We start from the raw sequence: 15,142 nt of genomic DNA, 5'->3' as shown, positions 1-15,142 counted from the left end.
TTATATACACCACGAATGAATAAAATATTCCTCCAATTTTAATCTTATGTATGTGTGTGGTGCTCTAAAAACGTGCCATATACAGGGTGGCTAATAATAAGTGCATTCCCGTTGCCAGGGAGGTTTTATACTGAGCAACTTTTGAGGTTTTTAAAGGGTCGGCAACGCGCATGTAATATCTCTGGTGTTGCAGGCGTCCATAGGCTACGGTGACTGCTTACCATCAGGCGGGCCGTATGCTTGTTTGCCACCGACGTGGTATTAAAAAAAAACTTTGGGACCAACCACGAAATCGCGAAAAAAATATTACCCTCCCATAAAAAATAAGGTACGCTCAATGCTGCTGGCACGTACAGGGAAACTACACACAGAACATTGGCTAAACCAGACTGGATGCAGACAGGCCAAACAAGCCATGCCTGGCATCAACGGAAAGCTCACAAGGGTGCTCCTTCAATTAGGAAAGACCCGACTGAGCATGGTAACCAATGTCATAACAGGTCATGGACTATTTAACAAACATCTTTTTATAACAGGTGTCACAGACAGTCCCCTATGCAGAGGATGCATGAAGACAGAAGAAACAGCCTCTCACGTGGTGCTGGAGTGCAGCGGAGTGGCCCCATACAGGGCAAAACATCTCGGATCCCCGAGAGACCTCCCCGAGGTCCTACTCAACATCAAAGGTTTGATAGGTTTCCTCGAGGAGCTGGGCTGGCAGGACTAGCCCACCCCCATGTCACGCAAAATAGGCGCCAGTCGTCGAGTTGTGGAAAATCGCCCGAACTACAATACAATACAATAGAAAATGGATCAGCCAAAATGTATGAAACAGGCGAAACAGCCAAACTTTTTTCGCGATTTCGGGGTTGTTCCCAAAGTAAAAGTTGCTCAGTATAATCCCAAAACCTCCCTGGCAACGGGAATGCACTTATGAATATTTTTAAACTACCGTGTATATTATGTTATGTAGGGAAAATAAAAATCTTCAAATATGCAAAAAGATGGCTGAAAAATTCAGTCAGGAATTCAGGATCCTTATCAATCATAGATGAAAGATAAGCGCCATCTATTGAAGAGGAGTTACTTTAGCCAGATGTCTAAGCCAGCTGGATTCTGGATTAGAAAAAAGTAGCAAACATTTTGACAAGTTTTTCATTTTTGTTTCATGATATATTATTGTACTTCTCTGTTTTTATTTCCTATTCGGGAATATCTAAATCGCGAATTAATAAGATCAACGTAGGTAAAGCCAATGGCGGCATATTCGCATATTTAAAATGTATTTAAAAATTACACTACATACATACAAGAATTACAATTACAATTTTAACTAATCATACAATTGCTGACGTACTTATGCTGCTTATCTTAACTTCAACTTCTAAAACTGCCAATGTTAACCTTATGGACGCCAATGACCAATATATCGGCACCGCAGGTCCAACGCCAAAGACCGAATCCGACACAGACCACAGAGCAACATAGACCTACGTGCATGTGCATAAAGTTCAATTTCAGTTTTGACACTGGTGACGTGGCGTCCGAGTGACAGCTTTTGTGTTTGACACGGCGTCGAAAAGGTTAAAGAACTAAACTCATCTGTGCTAGTTTATATTTTAGATTATTTAACATTGACAGTCTCTTTGATTTACTAGTCTCTTAAAAAGACTCATCGTAACAAAACTGAGATTCATTAAAAAAAAGGAAATACACTTGAACTTATCACAGAGGGTTCAAATACAAATCACAATTTTGTAAGAATGGGGTTTTTTCCATTCTAACATACAGCCGCGTCTCTTTCGTTCGAAAATTTTACAAAATTTACAAGTGACAAAAAATTACGTACAATAGTCACAAGGCTTAAAAAAAAAGTATTATACAAGAAATGTACATGTTAAATGTTTACATTTAAACAGGGACCGGACAACCCTTTCCGCGATAAAACCCTTTCAATGGGCGACACTTAAACACGGCTAACACATTGAAAGACTTTCCCTTTTGAACTGCAAGCCCATTCATACCCTTACCTTTGACTAACCCTTACCGAAAAGCTAACCAAAAATAAGGCTAGCTCTTAATAAGGGTTACCCTTATCTTTAAGCGCTTTTTATAAAGGTTTCCCTTTGCGTGAATGAGACAGGATTAGTATATATCTACGGTACTGTATGAAAAGGAAAGAAAATACGTGCCTAGTCAAAGAACGCCGCCGTCGCCGCCGACGATCGCTCGGATTCGAAGTAATGTGTGCTTTATGAACAAGGTAGACGACTTAAATCAGCACGCTTATATGCTAAAAGGTAAGCCCTTTATAAGGCTAACCCTTATAAGCAATATGCAAGGTGTTGGTGAGCGGATGATAAGGGTTTTGTAAGGGTATTTGGGCTACCGATTACTCAAATGTGGTAGCTTTATATAAGGGTTTTTAAAACCAAAACAAAGGGTTTCGTCTGGCAAAGGGTATGGTGAGTTAAGCCTTATGCAATACCCTTATAAAACCCCGATAAGGGATAGCGGGCCGGTCCCTGCATTTAAATTTTATAGCTAATATTGCTTATTAGTTATTACCTTTATATTAAGTTCCAGCCAATCATGTTGGCTTGTACTATCGCCATCAGATATATCGTAGCGGCTGAGGTGCTCAAAAATATCTGAACACGCATTGAGGGCTACCGTTTTTGTGCTTCCCAGTTGGCGCCACTGTAGATGTAGGTCCAGAAAAAACAGTTCTCAAAATTTTTCTATGCTTATTTTTTATAAAATCAATACGTTTTAATATACACAAAGGTAACGTCTAAATGGGACATTTTTTTCAACCTGTTTAATTTTGCGTATATTTTAGTTGGCACTTTTTTTAAACCACTAACATTTATTGAGCTATATCTATTGTTTACCATGATAAATCAAAGATGGACAAAGATTTACCACAATTATGAATAAGGAGTGAAAATTCCCGATAAAAAAGCTTGAACCCCGAAAACTTCTATGCATTTGACATTTTGAAAGACCTCCATTTACACTAGCGCCCCTAGCGGCGAAATTAAACGCGGTAGCCCTCATAGAGGCGTGTTTAGATATTTGTGAGCACCTTGGCCGCTCCGATATATCTGATGGCGACTGTACCAAGCGAGGCGAGATAGATACAGTGTTTAACTGATACATTCTAAGAAAACCAGGAACGGGGCGGCTGAAGGCAAAAAGTTCGCAAAGTACCGAGGTCTCGGCCCACAATACCACTTTGTGGCATTTGGTGTCGAGACACTGGGGCCGTGGGGTCCAAGCGCAAAAGCTTTTTTTAAAGAACTTAGCAAAAAGCTCGTCGACGCAACCGGTGACCAGAGAGCTGGCGGCTTTCTCTCGCAGCGCATAAGTATTGCCATTCAGCGAGGGAATGCTGCCAGCATGTTTGGCACAATGCCGCGTGGGCCTTATTTAGATGTTTTTTAATTAAGAGTAGTTTTGTTTTTTAAGTTGTTATTCTTAGTTAGTTTCAGTTTTAATTGAATAATAATATGGTAATATGTTGTTAAATAAATTTATAAATATAAAGAAAACCATAATGTTATTGATAGTGAAAAAAGATTTTTTTTAACACAAAGGGATGTTTTGTATTTTAGTCATGTTCCCTGCTGTTTTTATTTTTTATTCAGCTTCAGTGTTCCTTATGTATACTTACCTAATGTTTCCGTTCAAAACGTGAAGATTATATTATTCTACGTACATCAAAAGCGGCCAGTCCAGACGGGAACAATTTTTCGCCAATCTGATTAAATTGTCTGATCAAATCAGGTGGTGTGGACGCAAACGCCAATTTGAACGCCAATTATGACCGATAAAATGGAGATGCGGACGCGTTTGATGCATTTTTTTAATTCAGAGCGCTCAAATATCAGCGTAAATTGAAATTCGTGATTAAATCGAAGATTTATTTTCTGTTAGAGTTATGAGTTTATTTTCTGATCAAATCGGCCGATGATGATCATCCCGTCTGGACTAGCCTTTATTTACGTCTAGATATTTGTTTACTCAACCCAAAAGTTCACTGGTCAAGTGCTGGACCGACCGGCCCCGACCGCGGGTTCAAGTCTAGCCAGAGCAAGGGCCTGACGCTCTTTGATAGAGAAAGAGTCTTATTGCGATTCCTATAAGAGGAAAGAGAAAATAGTGCCATGCTTTGTCTTTATCACCGACCGGGCGGCATCATAGATAGGAGGCGATGGCGAAATACCGAAATTTATAAGAGTGAAAGAGAAAAAATCCTTTGCTGCCCAAATTTTATATGAATATTCTTTCTCTTAACCCCGGTCGCTCGGTGGCGCGTCTATAACTACTTGTATATACTATGTCTATGAGCCAGAGACTGACCTATGGACGTAACAATGGCAACGAATGAGTTACACCTTACAACTCGTTCCCTAGGACCCAGAAGGCCGAATCCAGCGCATAGTCGGCAAAGTCGTTAAACTCTAAAGAGTCCAGGATCGGCAGGGCGTCTAGAGACTGGTCTAGGGGCTCATGGGTCTTCAGGTGGGCCTCGAGGTTCTCGTTGCTGGTAAACTTGGCGTCGCATTGGGTGCAGGTGTGTCTGTAAATGTACAAAATTTATTTGCTAATAGTCTACTGTAAGTACAATAAAAACTTATCGTTCGAAGTGGAGTTAATATTATAAGGTTACTTTATCAGTTGGCTAAACCGAACAAAAATATTGTAGAATATTTCTAATTTAATTCTTAAAAGTCCCCGGCAAGGTCGGCCGAATTGCACCTTCCCATACAAACGTAGTTCCGCTCTCATTTTAAAACTGCGTGTTGGATTGTAATGGAACTTTGCACATACAACGAGATGAGGTATATCTATCCTCTTAAGTCCCAGCATTTTTTAAACGTCATAGTCCTAGAGGCCTCTTGTTCATTTTTTTGCACATAATAAATATTTGCTGTCAGTCCTGAACAATTAACAAATCTGTACTGTCACAATACTCCGAACTAACATTCAAATTTGAAAGCGGGGGGCATCTAAAAATTTTGTACCAAAATATGTACTATCGGTGTTTATTACTATAGTAACTTACTTAATGTTGGGACTGAAGGGTGACTTTTATTATGTACAAAATTTGGTACCGCAGGACTTAGGAGGCTAGGTCTGAAATTAGTTTACATAGCTCCAGTTTATAAAACAAAATAAATAGGGCAAAAGCAAGTTTTGTATGAAAAACTTGAATTCTGAACTCCTTGCTTCGGGCAAACTCTGCTCTGTTCGGCTCAGCATTGCTCCGAGCAATTATTAGGGTAGGCACAACTTGACGTCCCTTTGACGTGACGACCACAGATAAGATAATGACTTGAATTTTGACAACCCTAAATAGCCGAAATAGTTCCATTAGAAAGGGACAACATGATTCGACCCTGAACCGCTGTCAAACTTCGGTTTTGTAGGAAATTTCCTTTCCGTACGGTAGTACTATTATTTATTCTGTGCTATTGTGGTCACCTGTTATGCAGATTGAGATGGAACTTGAGGGCCGTATTAAAGAAGAACTTCTTATTGCACACGGTGCACTGGTACTTCATCTCGCCGTCCCCGTGTTTGGTCGCGCGGTGCGCGTGTAGCTCGCGACGGCGCGCGAAGCTGTACGGACAGTCTTGACACTTGTGGGGGCGGGATTCCAGGTGGATCGTGCGGACGTGCTTCGTTCTGTAGGCTGGAAAAGAAAGATTCATTAGGAACAGGTACTTAAGCTTCTAATATGACCATATACATATTGCACTCTAATATTAATCCTATTTCTAAAACATTTACATTCTTATTATTTTAATACTTATATAATTTGACATCACTTAATAATAATTATTTGCCCGTTTATTTTTTTATTTAATACACTAACAATTATCTGATTCAATTCGGCTTATATGTATAGAAACTACTAAATTGACCTACTTTTATATTATACACATAGATTTAAGATTAGATCCTAAGTATGCATGTAATATTGGTATGCCCCCACGGGGTCCATGTGGAACTACCAAGAATTTGTAATACCTATAAAACCATGGTTGCAATAAATAAATATGAAATATGAAATATACATAACTGCGAAAGATTCTATATGAGCCTATTCTCCGCAACACACCGTGACTTAAAAACCGGACGAGTGCGAGTCGAACTCGCTCACCGAGGGTTCCGCACATTTTAGTATTTGTTGTTATAGTGGCAGCAGGAATACATCATCTGTGACAATTTCAACTGTCTAACTATCACGGTTGATGAGATACAGCCTGGTGACAGACAGACAGACGTACAGCGGAGTCTTAGTAATAGGGTCCCGTTTTTACCCTTTGGGTACGGAACCCTAAAAAGCAAAGTTACTACTACCAATCTTCAGAATGAGCACCAGGGTCACATGAATCAAAGTAGCTTACCGGCATAAGCGAACTTCTTGTCACAATATTGGCACTGGTACTCCGTGACGACGTCCCCATGCGCGGCCTGCATGTGTCGCAGCCGTTTGAGGTACGTTTTGAAACGCTCCCCGCACTGCGCGCACTTGTACGGGTCGACTTTGGTATGCACGCGCCACATGTGTGCGTTGCGGGTGTTTACATTGGTGAAAGTCTGAAAATTGATAGAATTATGGCACAGATTATATAATAATTCTTACGAACAGATACTTATTTCTCAAATAAAACGCAAATACCTACCGTTTTGATACCTACACAATAGTATTTTATACAATCGTGATATAATAGAGAGCTTTTCAGTCGAGTACCGTGTTTAAGCAACGAAGCTTGCTGAGTTACTTAAGTTAAGGTACGAGATTGAAAAGCTTGATTATATCACTATTGTATACAATACTTTTTCTACGAGACAAAAAAATAATACTTTCAACTAGTAGAATCATATACTTAGGTAAACAAACCAAAAGTATACAGCTAAGATACGTGAGCTGCCGCGGCCCGCGATACCTTCATACTCGTACGCGCCCCGGCCGCCGGGCCCGGCGCCCCCGGAGGGTTGGTCAACGACACCTCCTCGTAACTCATGAGGCCCTGGTACCTGCTCCGCGCTAAATTCAATTTTAAGACAGTTTTTTTCTCGATTTTGGCCACCGTAGCCTATGGAGACTAACAAGCAACGCTAAGCGGTTTTCGTAGGATATGGATGTTGCTATATGAAGGGTGTCACATGCGCGTTTATGACTTATGAAGCAATTGTTGGCCAACCAATCACAAAGCAGATGCGACGCAGCAGCGTGTTTAAGTAGGCTAATTTGCATTAAATCTAGTCTGCTTAAACAAGAAATATTTTACTGAAATGTATGAAGTTCTATTTTCAAAATTTTTATAATTGACTAAACCGTATCGATAAAATTCTTATGCTTAAGTCGGAAGTGCCATAGACTATCCAAAGTTGAAAAGAGTAAGGTTGTAGTGTTGCATATGAAGTCGTAATACACAGATTATACTCGACGAGTAGAAAAAAATACAATGGAGTGACCTTCAACGCGCCGCTCCCCGCACCGCGCGCACCGGCACAACGCTAGGGTTGCCGACGCTTCTTTCAAATACTTAGGTATCTTAGGTAGATATTTAACTATAAATGTGTCATAAAAAACATTACCTACATCTTTAAAACAATTTAATAGTACCTACGTAGCTTGTAACTATCGTAAAAATAATAACAGTAGGTGTAAGTACCTATATTGAGAATGTCTACTTACTTTTCCTCGTTTGTCGGAAGAGTAAAAAACGATAATTTATTATTTGTTTTGGTAGTCCTGCATCCACTCACACATTTCTTTCGTATGATCTTAGGCTTATTCGAGCGCGCGGTGCGTGCGTTAGCGCGTGTGGCAACCAGCTGACTTGGTACCGTGAAAGGGACGCGACCAATAAACCACTCCCAAGTAAAAGTGCCATCTCTGTCGCTCTTTACCATATAGCGACTTGTGGCGGTCACAATCCTCAGACACAAGGTTTAAATATAGTAGAAAAAAAACCAACCTTATCACAGTACTTGCATGTGGGCGACTCCTCCTGGTTATGCGTCTGGTACACATGTGATCGCAGCCTCTGCTGACTGGCGAAGGTCATCCCGCAGTCCCCACACACATGGTCCGGGTAGTGTGCGTTCATATGGACCCGTAGGGCCTTGTTCGTTTCAAACTGGGTGGTGCAAAGGGAGCACTTCGTTTGGCCCGGTTCGAGAGTGAATTTGGGCTTTTTGGCTGGAAATAATAATAAAATATTCTGTAAGTAGGCATGAAGGGCCCTTTACAAGTCAATAACCCCAAACTTTAAATACACTTTTCGTCGAGTAGTCACACAGATCTCTGTTTTGACATTTTGCTGGGAGATCAGTTAGCCGCGACCACGACCAGTGAAACCTGTGTCGAAACGACGGTAAATAAAGGTAACAAAATAAATTAGCGGTGGACCCGATTTTAAATGTGATGTAATATGAAGTCACACATGAATAACTATTAAATGAAAGTTTTAAAAACCCGTACGCAGAAAAAACCATTTTATGAAAAAATGCTTTACGTTTTGGAAAACAGCTGATACTCTTTAAACTGCTGAATCGATTTTTATCAAACATAGCTTGCAACCCACGCAAGGAAACTCGCTTTCACGCAAAAAAAAAACGCATCGGAATCAGTCCATCCGTTTGAGAGCTATGATGCCACAGACAGACATTAGCGTCAAAGGTGTAAACCCCCTCAAAGCCCCTCTTTTTGACTTAAAAAACCGGCCAAGTGCGAGTCGGACTCGCGTTCCAAGGGTTCCGTACATTACACAATTTAAACAATGTATTTTTTATGTGAAACGTGCGTGATACGTAGGGGTCGGATCAAAGACTAAGTAATTAAGTCCGACTCACGCTTGACTGCATATTTCTAATAGGTTTTCCTGTCATCTATAGGTAAAGATCTATTTTGTGTATTTTTTTTGAAATTTTAGATCTAGTAGTTTCGGATATAAAGGGGGAAAATTGTCATTTTTTGCCTATTTTCTTGAATAACGTCTCAACTGTTTATCGTAAAATTATAAAAAATATATATTTGAGATTCTCACAATGAGCTCTTTCATTTAATATGTAACACGATATATTTTGAAAAACTTTATTTTTTTTTTCTCATTTACCCCCCAAAAGCGGCCCCCATGTTTAAAATTAATTTGTTTACGTTACATGTCCGTCTTTGGGTCACAAACTTACATATGTATACCAAATTTCAACTTCATTGGTCCAGTAGTTTCGGAGAAAATAGGCTGTGACAGACGGACAGACAGACAGACAGACGCACGAGTGATCCTATAAGGGTTCCGTTTTTTCCTTTTGAGGTACGGAACCCTAAAAAAGCACAGCCTAAGGCCTCATACGCACGAGCGCTTTTACAACGCGCGTTAAAAAAGCGTTTGAATTTGAATGACACAAATAAATACATGTGTCTTTACCCTTATTTTCTTGAATAAAAAATAGAATTGTCGGGTATCGGGTAGGGCTCCCGGTATCCGTGTTACACGCCGAAACGTATACCCGTGTTCTTAAGCCCGGCGGTACTAAGAACCCGGTTTACACGGAACCGCCGGGATTCGAAAACGTTTCGAAGGAACGTTCCCAAGAAACGTATCTCAGACACGTATCTCCGTTTACACGGGTACTTAAGACCGTTCCGAACGGGTCTGAATACTCCGAACCAGTTTGAGCCAATGTACAATGGTAACAAGGTCCACTTTCCACTATTATTATGTTGACTTCAGATGAATTCGTTTGTCGTACGATTTTTAAAGTAAAACTTTTTTTCTATCGCCCCAATTTATTAAGTTAACATTAAAACCGCGATTTTAATACCGGAATTCGAATTAATTTCCGAATTTTTTTAGTTAAATGCCTACAATCCGAAAAAAGTTTCATTTGCATCGTGGTTTCATAAAACCGCACAATTACATTTTTTTAAATTGTTTTTAACCGTATTGATAAAACATAGGTACTGAGCCATCTTCCTATGTTTAATAGTAGGTATATAATTTTTATTTTAAACTATTTATATCATTTAATAAAACCGATTGCTTCTAAGCTAATTACATGAATTTGATATCGATCATAGTTTTTTTTTTATAATTACATTATGGTATTGTATTTTTTCATTAATAATAGGTGTGCAGACAGAATACAATATTCATTAAAAATAACAGTTTAATTATTTCGTGGTTATTTTTATCTCAGGTGTATTACTGCTTTGCGAAAACAACAAACCTGCCAACGGCGCAAAAAAAGTTAGGTACACAAAAGCGGGATTATCGAGTAATCATGCTCAAATGAAAAGCAGAATTTTACCCAAGAACCATAAAACCCATACTACCTTGGATAACTTGCGATAATATTGCTAATTACATTAAGATAGATCTTTAAATTGGTAATCATTCATAATTCACTTAGGTCACTTTCTCACTACCGTTCAGGTAATAAACTTAAATGGTCCATCCATCCATTGTTTTCCAATATCCTTTTGTTTGTCATCGTCGAAAACATGTAGGTTCCCAAACTATTATCACAAGTGTCACCGCGAATTATAAGCTTTATGTCGTTGTAATAAGGTTAAAACATCTGCACAAGAAAATGTTTTCCATTGTTTTGTAGCCGCGCCGCACTAAAAAGCGTTTTATTATGGTAAGAGGTACCTAGAGCAAAAACAATTAGAATTTATTGAGAAGGTGCAATTTTATCAAGTTGATTTAAAATGTTTATTAATAACTAGCGACCTTCGCTTGGAGAGTCAAGCAAAATAAAATACATTCTGTAACAAGTATTCACATCGGAAGCCCAATAATACTAAGACTTCCATCCACCTGTCTGTCACCACTCACTAGGCTGTATCTCATGAACCGTGATAGCTAGACAGTTAAAATTTTTACACATGTATTTCTGTTGCCGCTATAACAACTAAAATTTAAAATAAAATTTTGTACGGAACCTTCGGTGGGCGAGTCCGACTCGCACTTGTCCGGTTTTTTTAGAAGTTAATAATGGGTTAATTATTCTTAAAATATAGACAGACAGCCATCGCGCACTTTTTTGTAGACTTTTTTCCACCATACATTGTGTCGTTATATCTCAAATAGATTGGGCAGCGTTTCCGATTAAGTCCTGGCCAGCGTGATTTTTTCTAACTTCATTAGTAAACATCGTCATATTTCTACCAATTTAAACAAAACCTTAACAAAATATACACATAAACATTCCCAAAGAAAAACTTCATTCATAGGTGAGGTCTGGTTATCGCGAACATACAGACAGACATACGGACGCGGCGGGGGACTTTGTTTTATAAGGTGTACCTACACTACATTATATGACAAGAAATATAATTTCATATCATGTTCTCAAATTAAACTAAAAATAAAGAAGCAAGTTAAAAATTAACTTTTTTATAAATACTTACCTAATGCCAATTTCGAACATTAGTTTGACTTCCTGCCTACATACTGAACTCGATGGTTCTAATTTTTTTTTTAAATAGGTACTAGCAGGTTTTTATTTTATTTTATTGCTAACCCGCAACGTAAAAAAAAGTAGCTATTTAAAGTGCTATATAAAATACTACTTTGATAAGAAGCGTGAATACTCGTAATACCTATTGCAAGCAAAAACTACCTGCTCAAGAAAGGGTTTTCTAAACCGTTTATTTAATTTCGACTCTACGACCTCACGGAATAAGGTTAAATATGACAGAAACACGTCATGAATCTTTTGTCTATTCATTTGTAGCTGGCGTTCGTTCCTTCGCTACTATCGTCAAGGACGTGTCCCGGAGCCACGGATAAATAAGATACGTATCTTCGAATACCCGTTTATCCGTGTACACGGGTCTTAACTACACGTTTCTTAATTAAACGTGCGGAACGGGCCAGAAAACCGTTTGCGTATTATTCGGAGACGGGTATTCGAAACGTGTAAACGAAACACGGATTCGACCGCGAGCCCTAGTATCGGGTACTGGCACCCTGTCGATCACTGGTGCCAATAAGTTATGCTGTAAAGAAGCACTAAAGAATTTGTTGAAATTCAACAATCGCATTTGCAGCAGAGGTTTGTTGTACATATAATATTAAATCACAAACTAAACAAATCGAAATATTCCATTTCCTCCTGCAAGTGGAGTCCAGTCCTCTCCAAAAAGTTGGAAAACTTTCTCTGAAATTTCACGAAAAATTAACAGGAAACAAAGGAAACTTTCATCATTCGGTGAAATTAAACACGGTAGCCCTAATTAAGGAGTTATTAGAGTGACAGATGCGTTCTGCGGGCAGCGGTCAGGTCAAACTTCATCTTCAAAGGTTGCTGTCATTTTGTTCATACATAATGCGGGTTTGACCTGACCGCTGACCGCAGAACGCATCCAGTGTTGCAAATCCTTGATGCCAGCAATTTGCGAACTTCAGTGTTCGCAGTAGGCCCTCAGTCACTTAGTACTAAACAGTCGAAGTTGCAAGCAGAGGTTAGTACATAAACCTTACCATTTTTTACTTTCTTTGGCTTTTTATTTTTCTCCTCTTGAATAGTACATGATGCATCAACCAAATTCCCTTCTATGGTAATGATTTTCTTACAAGCCTTCTCTACATCATCTTTCACAATATTTTCCAAGTTAGGTTTCTCAGCATCAATTTCTACAGTTTCTTTCTTTTTCTTCGCCTTACGTGGTTTCTTACTTTCAATATTGTTAGGTAAGTTCTCTTTAACAACATCGTTTTTCCTTTTAGTTTTTTTCACTTTCTTCTCCGCCTCTTTCTTAGTGATTATGACGTCATTCTCTAAATCAATCATATAAGTGTCCGGTTCGTTTGTTTCTTTATTTTCATTGATTTTGTCTAATGTGTAAGATATTTGCCCGGTTTCGGGGTTGAGAACTGACTTGATGTCATAGTCATTATCAAATGTATGTTCTAATAAATATTCTTCTGCAACAGCATCTAAAAGAATATTTATAAAAAAAAATGTGTTGAAGTTTATGTAATGTTTTTATGTATGTCAAACATAAACTGAAACAAAAATATGTGTTTCTTACACTGTATCTTTAGTATAAACACTTGAACATAAAAATATTTAAAAATCAGTAAATGTATTTTGTTACAATAAAAAATTGGCAAATGCCCTATTTAGCCCAAGATCGGGATACGTGGCAAAAGCTTACATGAATATAATATTATCTTGTAAGTGTTAAGCATGTAACACAGGAAGGAGGGATCGAAAATAAAGGCTATTTTATTTTAATAATAAAAATAAAATAAAATTTTATTTTATTTTAAAAATAAAATAAAATTTTATTTTATTTTATTTTAACTTGAAACTGAGCCTGAGGTTTCCCTCCCCCCTCCTTAGTTTAGGTCGAACTGTCATAGACTTCAGACTGTCAAGCTATGGAATTAGTCTTGTAGAACACGGTTGGTATTTTTACTGTTTCAAATAATTATCACCAAAGTTTAATTGTTTGTTGCTAGACCTACCTATTTTGTCTTGTAAAACTGCAATAAATTTTTTTATTATTGTTGAACTTGTTGACAACTTAGGATAGTGCCATTGCGCACGAAGGGTTCCGTACCATTATGCAAAAAACGGCAAAAAAATCACTTAAATATTTACTAAATTCTGTTTTTAGTATTTGTTGTTATAGCGGCAACAGAAATACATCATCTGTGAAAATTTCAACTGTCTAACTGTCCCGTTATTACCGTTTGGGTACGGAACCCTAAAAAAATTGTGTCTAGTTAGTGCAGTCAGACTACAATACTCACTGGCTAAACATAACACAATTAGTAATTTAGGATACCAAATTAAGTAGGGGGTATCAGGCATTCAGCACAACTGAGAATTTATTGGTAAAAATATACACTTACCTTGTAAAACAACTAGTTTGTTCACTGCTTGTATTATATCATTTTTAAATGTATATGCCCTTCTCAATTTAATGCTACAATCAGTGCACATCGCATAGAGACCTGAATCCCGCCCAATCTGTTAAAAAAAACATACCCATAAAACTGAGTCATTGTTCATTCCTTAAAAAAAAGTTAAATTTATGGTATAAGAAACGGAGGCCGACTACAACTTAAAATTTAAAAAAAAAGTAGAAACTGATATTTTTTTACCATATTAACAGCAGAAACACTTCAGAATATGATTTTCCTTGTGAATTGTAAAAAGCAGACACACCTATAACTCTAAAGCTGTAATAACAAAGGAGATACAATTCGTAATGGAATTTTTAATTACCTCAACGCTGAAACAGTTTTTAATGACTTCAACGTACAATTCCTCTTTGTCATTGCAGATGTTATAAGTGGTGAAGATGTTCAAGTTGCCGCCGGCTTTTGAGCAAACGAAACACTTTTCTTCTGCTTCAGTAGCCATTACTACTATCAGAAGTATATTACAAACACCTCCTTATTCGCCACTCACTTATTGTACAAATATAATAGTATTTCCCATTATTTTTTATCGTACACCGCTTCAGTCAGCGCTTTTTTTTATTTATTGTATCGCGGATAGGATAGCGTTTATCGAGAAGAAATGTCAATGTCACGGCTTTCAACTGTAAAACTTTTTTTATAGCATAGACTATCTAAATGCTCTATAAATAAAGTATGTTACACATGACATTTTCACAGTAATAAAAATTGAAATGTGAAATGTTTAAACTTATTTATTTTTATTTTATTTTTATTTCATACATGGAAAACCAACAGCTATAAACATTTTTAAAGCTACAATAGAATTACAGAGCCAATTACAGGTTCTCACTTATAAAAATTAAATATACAAAAATCAAATATAACTAAAATTCAGTTCAACACACAAGTACCGACAGCACAAGCCAAGGTTAGTGTGTACTGCCAGCTGCAAAACCGCATAGACACATCAGGAATGGAATTCATTCATATTCATAAAGTAACCATGCACTTCAACCGCTGACTGCACAAAACTTTAAAGATTAAACAAAAAATAAATAAAAAAACAAAAAGCAAATACACCTATAAAGGACAACTTTAGTAAGCCGAGCCCGAACCTGCGCTAGAAGTATCACCCATATAAAATGCAATTAATTTCTTTCTTATTACAGATATGCTATCATTGAATATATCGA

The 15,142-nt window shown here is 37.8% G+C and overlaps 2 protein-coding genes across 2 annotated transcripts in view; one reads left to right on the top strand and one right to left on the bottom strand.

The window, feature by feature from the left end:
* The window catches only part of LOC134752117 (syndetin), a 64,529-nt gene that overhangs the window by 9,916 nt on the left and 39,471 nt on the right, over nucleotides 1-15,142 (top strand). The window lies entirely within an intron of this gene.
* On the bottom strand, nucleotides 282-14,551 carry LOC134752146 (zinc finger protein 846-like). The gene is made up of 7 exons (XM_063687740.1): nucleotides 14,272-14,551; nucleotides 13,896-14,013; nucleotides 12,516-12,971; nucleotides 8,001-8,224; nucleotides 6,420-6,612; nucleotides 5,491-5,701; nucleotides 282-4,585 (listed from the first exon to the last, which is right to left on the bottom strand). Exons 1-7 carry the CDS (start codon nucleotides 14,407-14,409, stop codon nucleotides 4,402-4,404), a joined length of 1,524 nt encoding a protein of 507 aa, XP_063543810.1. The 5' UTR covers nucleotides 14,410-14,551; the 3' UTR covers nucleotides 282-4,401.

Source organism: Cydia strobilella, chromosome 24, assembly GCF_947568885.1.
Source record: "Cydia strobilella chromosome 24, ilCydStro3.1, whole genome shotgun sequence".
NCBI classification, from domain to species: Eukaryota; Metazoa; Arthropoda; class Insecta; order Lepidoptera; family Tortricidae; genus Cydia; species Cydia strobilella.
Note: the sequence above shows the minus strand (reverse complement) of the source record. Positions and strands in the feature narration are given on the sequence as shown.

Excerpts from the sequence above, each read along its gene's own strand:
- LOC134752146 (XM_063687740.1), bottom strand. The coding sequence starts at position 14,409 with ATGGCTACTGAAGCAGAAGAAAAGTGTTTCGTTTGCTCAAAAGCCGGC. Across the intron at positions 12,972-13,895 it reads CAAACTAGTTGTTTTACAAG|ATGCTGTTGCAGAAGAATAT; the intron begins GTAAGTGTATAT and ends ATATTCTTTTAG. Across the intron at positions 8,225-12,515 it reads GCCAAAGAAAGTAAAAAATG|CCAAAAAGCCCAAATTCACT; the intron begins GTAAGGTTTATG and ends TATTATTTCCAG.